The sequence below is a fragment of the Bufo gargarizans genome, chromosome 2, assembly GCF_014858855.1.
Source record: "Bufo gargarizans isolate SCDJY-AF-19 chromosome 2, ASM1485885v1, whole genome shotgun sequence".
NCBI classification, from domain to species: domain Eukaryota; kingdom Metazoa; phylum Chordata; class Amphibia; order Anura; family Bufonidae; genus Bufo; species Bufo gargarizans.
In genome coordinates, this window is record NC_058081.1 from 661,335,521 (window position 1) to 661,348,624 (window position 13,104).

The 13,104-nt window shown below is 41.9% G+C and overlaps 1 protein-coding gene across 4 annotated transcripts in view; it reads left to right on the forward strand.

The window, feature by feature from the left end:
• CADM1 (cell adhesion molecule 1) overlaps positions 1-13,104 on the forward strand; it is a 264,419-nt gene that overhangs the window by 188,012 nt on the left and 63,303 nt on the right. For all 4 annotated transcript variants that reach the window (XM_044282270.1, XM_044282268.1, XM_044282269.1 and 1 more), the window contains one exon: positions 10,295-10,391. In XM_044282270.1, coding sequence (XP_044138205.1) covers positions 10,295-10,391 — 97 coding nt within the window. The remainder of the gene's footprint in view (positions 1-10,294; positions 10,392-13,104) is intronic.

Below are 13,104 nucleotides of genomic sequence, written 5' to 3' on the forward strand. Positions count from 1 at the left end.
ATATCTAAATCCTGGAGAACCCTTTTGAGTATGGTATATGATCTCTTTTGCCAGTGATTGCCTGCAGAGGACCATGGCCCGACAGAGCTTCTGCCTATTTTTTTTATTTACTTCACAAGTACGGTTGTATTAATTTTAAAAATATCTTGTTTGCAGCTTTTTGAAAAAGTTGTAATTCTTAAAGCCACCATCTGGTTCAAGAAAAAAATAAAAAAAATAAATCCTATTCACTGAGGAACAAACCAAGCTCTTACCTGGTGACCTCCTTTTTCATTTTTTTTTTATCTAGAGATCTTTTAATTCCTGCGCTCCTCTTTTGCCTTCCAAGATGGCCGCACCACTTTTAATGTGAACCGCGCATTTGGTAGCACAAGACTGCCTGCCGCCCTTGGATTGGCCAGCAGTTCTTGCGTGAACAGCGCTGGCCAATCCAAGGGCAGCGGGAAGTGTACGGGGCTACAGGTGCTATAGTGTAGGGTATTAGCGGGTCTGCAGCTAAAAAGATAAAAAGCAGGGCACGATAAGTATTTTGTGCGCTCCCCAGTTAGGCTACATACACACGACCGTATGTGTTTTGCGGTTCGAAAATTGCGGATCCGCAAAAAAAAACTGATATACGTATGCCAGCGTTTTTTTTTTTTTTTTTTTTGCGGATTCATTGTAACAATGCCTAAAACGGACAAGAATAGGACCTGTTCTATTTTTTTTTGTGGGGCTACGGAACGAACATATGGATGCAGACAGCACACGGTGTGCTGTCCGCATTTTTTGTGGACCCATTGAAATGAATGGGTCCGCATCCTATCCGCAAAAAAAAAATAATGAACGGACACTGAAACGAACAACGTTCGTGTGCATGTAGCCTTAGTGTTTTTTTTTTTTTTTATAACTTGAACCAGGGGGTCGCTTTAAATGCATCCTATATCAAATCACCTAGGTAACCACAACTGCATTCGCAGCCGCATATGTGCAAAAGTGCCAAGAGCTGCATAAAATCACAAAATTAAAATAAATAATTTGGCCAAAAATAACCCCCCTCTCAACCTTTTCATATTTCCTTTCTTCTGTTATAGTTTTTACCATTGAAATCAATAGGAAAACTTGACAAACTACCAAAGTTAGGACGGCATACATCTGCCATAGGCTTTAATGTAAAAAAATGAATAAATAAATAATGACGCACATAACTTTCTTTTACTGGACACCTCTGTATAGATTGATGACGCTATTTGATGCAGCCAAGAAAGGTATACAGTCTGTCGGATGACAGGGTCCTATGAGTATGTTTGATGTATACAGTGGGAGTTTTCCTGCCGACTACGCCAAATGTAAAGTGCAAACCCAAACAAAAACCCGGCATATAAGCCGGAAAGTGGGCAGATCCCATTGTAGTCAGTGGTGGGTTGAGCAGTTTCTGGCTATGCCGAAAACGGTGAACTCTGGCAGGCTGTTCCTCTGCTGGAACAGCCAACCGGATTTCTGACACTGATGTGAACGTACGCTTACGGCACAGGTCCTGACTTGGAGCTCCATTTCTGATTCATGCCCACCTGAGGAAAGAAAAGACCTCCTTTGTGCATCCATAATGGCTACCTGGGATAGTCCTAAAACATATAGCTTTATTTTACTGGATACCTCTGTATAGAATCTGACGCAACAAAGAAAGGTATACAAGATATATTTGACAGATATATACGAGCCTGATGGAGGCCAGATGACACTTTTATGGCCTCTATCGGGTGAAAGGGTCCTAGGAGTATGATTGAAGTATACATTGGAAGTTGTCCCGCCGACTACGCCAAGTGTTCAGTGCAAACCCAATGTGAATGCACCTTTTAGAACATGACGCAGTAAAGAGGTTTTGTCAAATTCTCCTCTCGATGACGTCTCCATGTATAAGATGATCAAGCGTTTTGACTGAGTCCTAATAAAGTAGCGGCTGCTTTCCTGATATCCATAATACATTAGCAGCCGTGTTTATGATGTGTACGTCCCAGTCCAATCTGCTGTGTGTAGAAGTGCACGGTTTATTCCTATATTAACGGTCAAATGACTTCAGTGTTTACACAGGAGCAAATTAGTCAAACGAGTGGCATGTTCCTAGCAACAAAACTGGCAGGAAAACATTGCGTTGCTAGTGGCGGAGAGCCGACTGCAGCCCAATTCTGCTAACAAATGAAGGAACAAGCAGCGCAGTTATAGGCTGCAGCATTTGTATGTGCAGCACTGTATACGTAGTGTTAATGAGAGCCGCCATATCAGCCTGGTCAAGCGTATATTCCCTGTTCCATACATTTACATTTAAATATGTATTGAATGTATGAAGCATCTGAGTATTAATTGTTACCACAGTACTATACGACCCCCAGATGAAATATTTAGGCCGTGTAAATATATATGAAGTACCAATGCCGCAGGATTTCCAGAGGCCTCGTGACTGGAATGCCCGAGCACCGCACTAGTAATAAACGCTGTAATGTGCAGTCGTCAGACCTCTCCTGCTGATCCTATGGAAATGAGTCACTTTGCTGTGGCTCAGCCACCCCACTTGCAGGTGCTTTCCCCCCATTTTTGATCACTCTGAGTTCTCCATATGTCAGGCTGATTGCTTCTTCAAGATGGTCCTCCTAGCACTGGTTGTAAATTCTCATGCGTCAGCCTCAGAGACATTGCTCATCACTAATGATAGGCAATCTATAATGAGGGCACCTATTTATTTTATTTTTTCGATTGATTACCAAACAAATGCTCCAGTTCAATCCATTTAGAAGATGACCTCCGAACGAATTTCCATTATTACTCACTTCAGTGACTACATGTACTCTCAGGGATCACGCGAGGCCTTAGCCCCAAGGTTACAGCTTTCAGTCAAGGTTCTTCGAGGGTAGTTCTAGCTGTGGTTAGTTACATAAGGATTCTACTATAGTGTATGTATAAATTATACAATGTGTTTATGGTCCAACTCTGGATTCTAGTCTGGTACAGTAATATAGTTAGGCAAGATTACTGTCGAAATGACTCCTTATACTCGGTTCACACTAGAGTTAGGAGATCTGATAGCCTGTTCCACTGGTCTGGTCAGCATAAATGCCGGATGTCAGCTAAACAAAAACCTGTCCCGCCGAAACCTTGCATATATGCTGGAAAGTGGCCAGATCCCATTATAGTCAATGGTGGGTAGGGCAGTTCCCGGCATTATCGGACTATACCTAAAACGGTGAACTCTGTCAGGCTGTTTCTCTCCTGGAACAGCCAATGAGATAGTGGTGTGCTGTGCAGCAAAGGACTATGGGCCACAACCGCAACAGTTTACCTCAAATTGTACCATTGTAGCATGAACTGCAGCAATTTTGGGGCAAGTACAGATATCTTCGACAGTCCATGCATCGATGAGTCAGAATATTGGGCAAGTGGTTGCAGTGTTATTGCTGATGAATGTAGATTGAAAGTAGGCTACTTCACACACTTTGATCCACTGAACTATTGTTTTATATTGTTTAACCTTGAGTGTAGTGATAATAGTTCCACCGTAACGAGATTGATTTAGATTTTGGTATATAATAGAGTAGTGGTTTCCAAGCTGTGCTCTTCAGCTATTGGGAATTTACAGCCTGCGGCAGACAGGGCATGCATCTACTAGAAGATTTCCTTCTGATGGAGAACCACAGCTTGGAGGCCAATGGCTTTGCTCTTTTTCTCCTCTCTAATAATGGCACCCGAGAAGTTATAAATTTTGTATAGCTGAATTGTGTGTAGATGAGCGATTCTTATTCAGTACCCAATACCTGTCACCATGTAACAGGTCTATAAAAACCCTACCTCAACGCATCAGTTCCATTTTTTGTTCTAAATCAAATTTTCTTCTTCATACATCTTAGAGCTGCTTATTCGTCCTCCATAATGTATCTAAATTGAAAGTATTGTGAAGTAATGTCTCCGTAATTGGCAAACAGAAATGATCTGATCTTCTTAAATTGGCAGGTAGTGGAATTTCCAGCGACTCTTAATGTGTAATTCATTTATTCAAACTTAATGTCCATTAACATTTTGCGAGAGCTCGTTAGCTTTAATAATGCATTTCTACCTTTAGCTTCAGCCACCAAAAGCCAGATTTAGATCAAAGAGATGAAGCTTCATCAGATAATAAGACTTCCCCTGGCTCCTGATGTCTCCGGCCTTTCTCCTGCCCTTGATGTCAGAGGTGGTAGCACAGAGTGTGGTGGTAGTGGAATTAATCCACTGGAGCGCATCCCAATGTGACAAGATTCTTATTTTACACTGTAGGAAATTGGAGGCCAATTTACTGCTTAAAGGAAAATCCAAAAACCTTGCGACACGTACACGGTCTATCGCTGCTGATATTATTGTAGGACTTTACCTAGAGGGTTGACATTAATAAGGCCATAAATAACAGAATATATATATATATATATATATATATATATATATTATATTACAATTATTAGTTTCTTATGGCTTCAAATTCCACCTCAATGAACTGTTCTCAAGAACTTCACCTATAGGAGGTATTGTTTACATTTTACTTGTCTGCGCAAGCCACTTGTGTAACCTTGATAATTTTGTAGTTCTTTATGGCCGCATCCTACCTTATGGACTACTAGAGAATAAATAACCCTTAAAGAGTTTGTCCCACATAACTATTCTACTTTTTTTTTTAAACCAGCACCTGGATCTGAGTACTAAAAATTTAGTACAGCCACTGAGGTATTCAATAAAATTAATCTGTATGGCGCCACCTGGTGTTTGTTCTTTTCTCCTTTCTCTGTCCACCTTGCAGAGGTGGACACACATGCTCACTTCCATCATTCAACTCCCATCAGCCCTATTTTCTGTTGTGACCATTATGAGGAGTGATCTGCAGCAGAAACGAAATGCCTAAACCCCTACAACCTACGTGAAAAAACACACCCCTGAGCTGCCATCTTGAAAATAGGCAATGAATGCTGTCTTTGGATCCATGTGAGGTACAGGGCTGGTTCTAACTTTGTTAGCAAGATTGTCCTGTTCTATATGATGTCTGATTTTTCATTTTTACATTAATCATGGGATAACCCCTTTTAAGGTACCCATGTGCCTCCTGTAACTGGGCTGATCGATTTGTTCTGCCAAAACCGATTTTTCACGACTTTCCCATACACTTTCACTCTCTGCTTGGCCAAGTGTGTATGTGTTTTCAATAATGAGGGAGGACAAAGCCGCTGCCAGACATCTCTGGCAGTGACTTACCTCCTAGGAAATCGAAAGAAGCGGACGTTAAGGCTAGGTCTACACGACGACATTTGTCGCGCGACATTTTGTTGCACTAATGTCGCGCGATAATTTTTATAATGGCAGTCTATGGTGTCGCACTGCAACATGCGACATACTGCGACGTGACAGTCGCAGAAAATCCATTCGAGATGGACGACACCATAGACTGCCATTATAAAAATTGTTGCGCGACATTAGTGCAACAAAATGTTGCGCGACAAATGTTGCGCCCTATCTGTCACGCGACTTTTTGTCGCGCAACAAATGTCGTCGTGTAGACCTAGCCTTAAAGTCAACATGTGTGATCCTAACCCCCACCCTTCCCACATACACAGCAATTGTCAGCCGACCCTGCTGAAATCTGGTTCGGTCAAGAGTACTCTATTGTATATGGGGGGCCTTAACCCTCTACAATAATGGTCTTTTAATTGAACTTAAAGGGGTTGTCCCATGAAAAATATTCCAAATCTTTCAAACCAACACCTGGATCTAAATCATTTCGTAATTGCATGAAAATTAAAAATTTTGCCACAAAGTTATTCAATGAAATCTATCTGTATAGCGCCACCTGCTGTTTGCCCCTTTTTCTAAGTTCTCTGTCCAGCTCACTGAGGTTGATATACATGGTCAGTCCCTTCCTTCAACTGCAGCAGAAAGGACACAACCCCTGAGCTATCAACATGAAATAAATCTAGTAGAACAGTTGCAGCAATGATTGGGGAGATCTCTGGATCCATGTGAAGGACTGGTACTGTCATGTTCTATGTGACATCTATTTTATTTATTTTTTTACATTACTCATGGGATAACCCCTTTAATTTATTTAAAGTTAAAGTGGATCTTTCATGGCCCCTATAGTTCCCTTGTCTGAAAGCGGCTTATAACAGAGGAAGATACAATGAGGTTGATCTATAGTTTTCTATTAATTGTATTCATGCTGGTAAAATAGTATCAGGACTCCCAGCGAGAGCCTGAGAGTCCTGCTTCCCCCACCCACACTGAGTGATTGACAGCCATTCATTGTATATAAAATCATTGAGGTAAAGCTGTCAGTCGCTCGGTGGGAGCGGGGAGGAGGGCTCATGGGCTATCATTGTAAGTCCTGATTGTATTTTAAAAGCTTTTAGATAAAAATGCTAAAGAAAAACTTGATATAGCTGAGCTCATCATCTCCCCCCTCTCCTGTACTCCTCTTAGTGAGTCCAGAGAGCTGCTTCAGTAGTTTTGGAGCATTAGGGCTAGAACTATCTTTGGTTGATGATCCTGAGAGCTGTAATCCAGCTATTTCTTATCAGGTAAAGTGGGGAAGAAATACAGCAGATGCATCGCATTACAGCATCATTTCTAAAACTTCTAGGGCCATTTCTTTGAACTGATTCTTTAGTAGAAGCAGAACTGCATTTCTGGAAAACCTTTTATGTATTGACGTAACAGGCAGATTTTTTAGTTTTTTTTGGGGGCAAGATAATCTGCCTGGTATCTGCTCCCCCATTTCCACTAAGAGTGCATGCAACCCAAGTGGAGTTCCTGACCCAAAGCAAGGTCTATTGTCTGGCTAACCAGAGGTTTAATGCTAATTTGCTGGTCAGATGATTACAAATAAAAAATGTAATTGAACCTACTGTTTTAGGTCAAGTTTTTAAGAACATTTTATATTTTTTAAGGGTTTTCTGGGATCTAAATATTGATGACCCATCAGCAGGATTTCTAGTCTGGGAAGGTCTGAATCCTGGCAATTATGCCATGCAGCTGTTTGAAGAGGATTGCAGTCCATTCTATAGCTGCTGTGCTTGGAATTGTAGCTCCATTCCATTCATTTTGAATGGGACTGAGCTGCACAAAGGTCATGTGACTGATGGATGTGATGTCATAGGCCCAGGATCGGCAGGATTGCCTGGAGTCAAGTTTGCACCAATCAGATTTTGATGTCCTATCCTGAGAAAATCCAGAAAAACCTATCTGGCCACTGATCTTCAGAATAGACTGATACTTCCTGTTCTTTCACATTTTAGCAGTTATCTCATTATCGTCACGGACAGGATGACAAGGACCAGTAACACCTATATCTAGATAATGCTAAATCCACCCATCACAAAAGGTGATGGATGCAGATGACCTCTTGCCCTCCTCCCTGCACAGGTCACAGAGCATGCCCACAACACTCTCCTATAGAAGCCAATAGATATCTCCAGACAATAGGTTCCTGTGGTCCATGTGGATGCTGAAAGTTGTTCAAGCAACAGGGCTGCTCCCATAATCATGTACAGAAAATAAGGAAAATCTACAGTTGGAAAACCAAAATATGATGAAACATGAATAATTACCGGTAGTATCTGATTTTAATTGTAAAAAAAAATATTATAGGGGATGCACTCCTTTTAATAACAGGGTAGAAGACCTCAAACTTCATTAAGTCCTTCCTTGTCTCGACTATATATAAGGAACGGTATACATGTTGTATCCTCTTAGTTTGTCTTTATTTAGTTGTTTTGTTTTTTTGCTATGTACAGTACTGCATTTAGTTTTTTTTCTACATGTCCCTATAATGTTCTATTGTATGCAGCTCTCCATCAGCGTTGGTATGGCCTCACCTCCCTACGTGCATCGTCCCTTCTTGCTCTTTGTCTTTGCCTCTGTTGTTCAAGGTCAAATAGGGACAGTTATGGGTCTTAAAACACTAATCCATCCCTATAGAGGCCTTGTGTGTATGAAGCATCTCTGCTCTGCTCCTCTCCTCCGCTTATGTGTCGTCCCCTCCCTCGTGTACTGCTCAGAACTGCATTGTGCACCCAAGCTGAGAGCAGCCCATTACTGGCCTGGCGCACACACTGTGTCTCTCCGTTATATATGACACTCGGACGGATGTATCAGTGTGGAACATGGCATAGATCTGTAGCTTCACCTCAGCATGAAGGCAAATGAGTTTCCTTCAGCCTGAGCTGCTTCAAGTGTGAAGCTTGGTCTGCAGAAATAGATTTCATGTTACTGTGATATAAATCCGACCGGCTTTTATTTCCTCTCAGCCTGCTCTCTTCACATTGCATCACATGCCGGGACCCTCATGTCAAATAGCTTAGCACATATAAGCATCTCCGCTCTAGACCCCCAGTGGTCTCTGGATCTACCATATGTAATGGTTATGATGAGTAGGTAGGCTGACCTTGTAGGTGCCCTTTCTCTGACTCCTCTCTTTCTTCCAGACTCTCTGCCTTCTGTCTCTTGACTTCCCATTGATTTTCCACTCTCCTTTTTAGAAAGTTCTTCCTTTTCTTGTTCGCATTCTTCTGCTCGTTCTTCTTCCTTTCTTCTACTTACTTGCACCACTTTATTAAATTCATCTATCATACCCCAGTCATTTTCTTCGCCTGCTGCTGCTCCGTGTCCTCCTCGTCCTACAGCCTTCTAAGATGCTTGAACGCTCCCCGGGACACCAACTGGCTTGAGCTTCCTAGGAATCGTTTGGTTGTTTTGAACAGCCCTAGCATTAAAACTACTATGTCTTAACAGTAGCACCTCTCGAGGGATGTGATATATTAGTCAGACAGCGAACAGTCTGTGTTGAGCGACTTTGACAGGGGACAAATTGACTTGGCCAGATGATTGGGTCAGAACATCTCCAAAATTGACAGTTTTGTGGGTTTTTCCCAATATGCAGTGGTAAGTACCTGCCAAAAGTGGTTCAAGGAGAGACAGACAGGGTAATGGGTTCTCAAGGCTTATTGATGGGCATGGACAGTGAAGGGTAATCCTTCTGATCAAATTCCACAGAAGAGCTACTGTAGTTCAAATTCCTGAAAAGGTTATAGCTGCTTTTAGCAAAAAGGTGTATGTACATTGAAACTTGCTGTGTATGGGGCTGTTTAGTCTCATAGTACATAATAGGTATGTGGTGTTAAAGGGGGTTTCCAGGATTTTGATGCTGATGGCCTATCCTCAGGATAGGTCATCAATATCAGATTGATGGGGGTCCAACTCCCAGCACCCCTGCTGATCAGCTGTATGACTAGACTGCGATGCTCCGTAAGCTCTTAGGCCGCTTCCTAGGCCAATGACGTCATGTTCATTGTTCACATGTGCTAAACACACTTCAGTCCCATTCAAATGAATGGGGCTGAGCTACAATGCCAAGCTGTTCTCCAGTGGACGGCACTGTGCTTAGTAAGCTGCAAGGAGGCCACGACATTCAGCAGAGTTTCGGTGAGTGCCGCAGCTTCCTCAAACAGCAGATCGGCAGGTACCAAGAATTGGACCTGAGGGTAGGCCATCAGTATGAAAATCACAGATAACCCCTTTAATGTTATGTCTGATCGGTAGTCCCGGTTAATTACGCCTTCTGCTGGACAGGTATACCATAATGTGTAGTATTGCATAGTTAGTATTGCATAGTTAGGCTCCATAATTGTTAATTTATGAGCTATTAGCCTCAACAAATGGTTAATATGGCCTAAGGCATTCTGAAACTTTTGACTGAAAGATCTTTCAATCAGCAGAGATGGCTGATTCTCCCATTAGCATGTATGTTCGGCTTGACCAAGCCAGCATGTTAAATCTGTCAAGGCAGGGAAGGAAATCTGCCAGATTGGATAAAACATTAGTCAGTGGTTAAAAAGGATAAGCAGTTCCCAATACTATAGGTAAAAGTAAAGCACTAAAGTGTAAGGTTAGATTTTGGCTGCTGTTGTAATTCACTGAAACATCCAGAGGTTCCTTTTTGTAAATTTCAGTGTGCCTAACCCATAGTTCAGGTGGCAGATGTTACACCACATCACAATTTTCCTTAGAAACATGCAGTTTTTGGAAAGTCACCCTACTACCAGCCTGAGTCCACTGCCAATAAGGCGGGATGAGAACTTACTTTGAAAAAGAACCAATTAGGTTTGAAATGCGTAATTACCTTTTCCCCCCAGTTGTTGAGGAGAATGCCCCCAACAGTTGTAAAAATTAAAAATTCAATATCCCAGACAAAGTATTTTTGTACAGTGACACGCTGTTATTAATTATTTAATTGTTTTATGTTTTACAGATAAACCTGTGGTGATGGTGTCGTTGGTTTATCCTCAGGGTCTTACCAGGGAAGGGGAACCTCTTGAGCTATCCTGCAGAGCAGTTGGTAAACCCAGGTAATGTGGAGGTTGTGAGCTGCCATTATAAACAACCACGTAAACTAATTTCTAAAAGATCCGAGGGGTTTCACTAGAAATGTATATTACTACCAGACATAAGTGTCAGCAGGACCATCGTCAGTCTTGAGGAAGCTCTTGGTGTCAGCAGGACCATCGTCAGTCTTAAGAAAGCTCTTGGTGTCAGCAGGACCATAATCAGTCTTGAGAAAGCTCTTGGTGTCAGCAGGACCATCATCAGCCTTGAGAAATCACTTGGTGGCCATTCGGTACCAACTTTCACCGTGTCATGTGCTGTTCATCTCCATCGATATCAATAGGCGTTACGGAAATATCTACATGAGGACACCAGTGGGTCATGAACATTACACACCGTTCACAGTCATGAGACACATCTATTTAAGTTTGGATTCATCCATGTTTTTTTTAAGGCCAATTTCAGACAATAAATGTGCAATATGACCGCAGTCCTGTGCAGGCAGTGGGTCTAATGATATGAAATAACAGCATCATAGCAACTATGATTAGACCTTCGTTCAGACCAGGATTCATGGGTGGCCATATAACACTTGTCTAAAACCAGCCTAATGCTATTTTTCCATCTGATTCTTGCTCATATGCCGCAGTGAAATCCACGTGAAATCCTCCTCCCATTTAATTTCTAAGGGAATTTGTACTGTAGTCTATACTTCTACACAGATGAGAAATCCACATCAATAAGTGACAGATCAGGTATTGAAGTGGATTCCGCATGGACCCTACAGTGGGGTACCACTAATGGATTAACCTCATGGATTGGGGCTAATGCAGATCCGTGCCATATTGAAACGCAAATTCGTAACATGCGGATCTGTGGCATATCGAACTGTAAATCCACAGCAGAAATCCATCAGTGTCAGAAAAATCCTTCATTAGGATTGTAAAATATAAATAAAAATAAATACATAATCTGAACATAACCTGAGACTGGAATCACACATGCAGTTATTTTTTTTTGGGTAGATACGTGTTTTCAATGCATTTAAGCCAAAGCCAGGAGTGGATTAAAATTGAATGGGAAACATAAAGTAAGGACCTAGACTCCTACTAGATCCACTTCTGCCTTTGGCTTGGAAAATTGTTCCTCAGACTGCAACAAAAACAGCGTGTGTGATTTAAGCCTTTAGGGTGGGTTTACAGTTTTTTGTTTTTTTTTTGCAGTAAAAATGGTGGTGGGTGTCCTTTAAACTGTTTAGCTCTATTTGGTGGGGTTAAACTGCGAGCAGATCCATGGCATTGAGATTGAAAAAAAAAACGTGGCTGAAACGGTGGTGGTTTCTGCTGTGGAATATGCAGTGGATTTTTATCTGTTTTTTACCTTTTGTGAACTGATGGTTTAAACCTAGAGTGACAGGTCATGCATTTATTAGCAGGCCCCATACTGTGCCGGCTCATATAATATGGTTGGGTGTGCCAGATAATGCCCGTTGTTGATGAGTATTCCCATGAGCACTAGCTTCGGCTTAGATCTGATGTCTGTTATCCTAATTTTTTATATTTTTTGGGGGCTTGAAAATTTGAGGAATAAAGTGTAAACCTATCTGGACTCGGGCCCTTAAACCAATATCTTTTCATGATTGGTTGACAGAGACAAGCATCTGTCCGCTCTCATTGAAATCCTGTGCTCTTCCGGTGATCTCCAGATAAGATAGTAATTATAGATAGCCGGCTAGTTAAAGTGTGCGGATCTGACAAATAAATGAGTTGAGCTGTGTTCTGTGGATGTCATTTTGTCTTCTACAGAGAAGCAAAGGATCAAAGAAATTATAGGACAGGAATGGCAAATCATTAGACTATCTTCTACAGAACTGCCGAGAAACGCGTGTCTCTACTGTAAGGACAGACCATCTAAAGATGGACGTCCAGAAGAAGCTTTTCCTGCATATTCTTTTTTTCATTTGTGTAAAAAAAAATATAACTTGTGGGTAGCATGCACATGTATAGCCACATTGCTGATGTTCTCCGTAGACATGTAATAGAGTAGTGACTTGTTGATGTTCTCCAAAGACATACAGTATACACAGTAGAAGCACTGACTTCTTGATGCTGTCCATAGACCTGTTTAGCAACAGTGACTCGTAGAAGTTCTCTGTAGATCAGGGATCAGCAACCTCCGGCACTCCAGCTGTTCTGAAACTACAACTCCCACAATCCTCCTTTCACTTCAGTGGAAGTTATAGGAACAGCCAAGTAAGTGCGCACGCTGGGAGTTGTAGTTTTAAAACAGCTGGTGTGCCGGAGTTTGCTGATTTCTGCTGTAGACGCATATAGCAACATTGACTTGCTGATGTTTTCCCTAAGACACATATAGCAACATCAACTCATTAATGTTCCTAATAGATTTGTTGATGTTCTCCATAAACATATCTAGCAACATTGGGGGTCATGTACGAACAGATACCGTATATGCCACTTTTGTGGCGAACATCTGGCACTGATTCTGTCGCACATCATGTTGCGGCAGAATCTACGACTTCTTCCTTGCTCACACCAGGTCTAAAAAAAACGGGGAGTGGAAGAGGACGGGTCGGCAGGCCCGTCTCATTCATCATTTTATACCCTTGGTTTAGGCGTAGAAAATGGGATAAATGTGACACGGCAAGGAAGCGGTTTTGCATTTAGAATCGGCAGTAGATGCGCCTTCTACATAACTCCAGCAGATCCAGCACAGGGG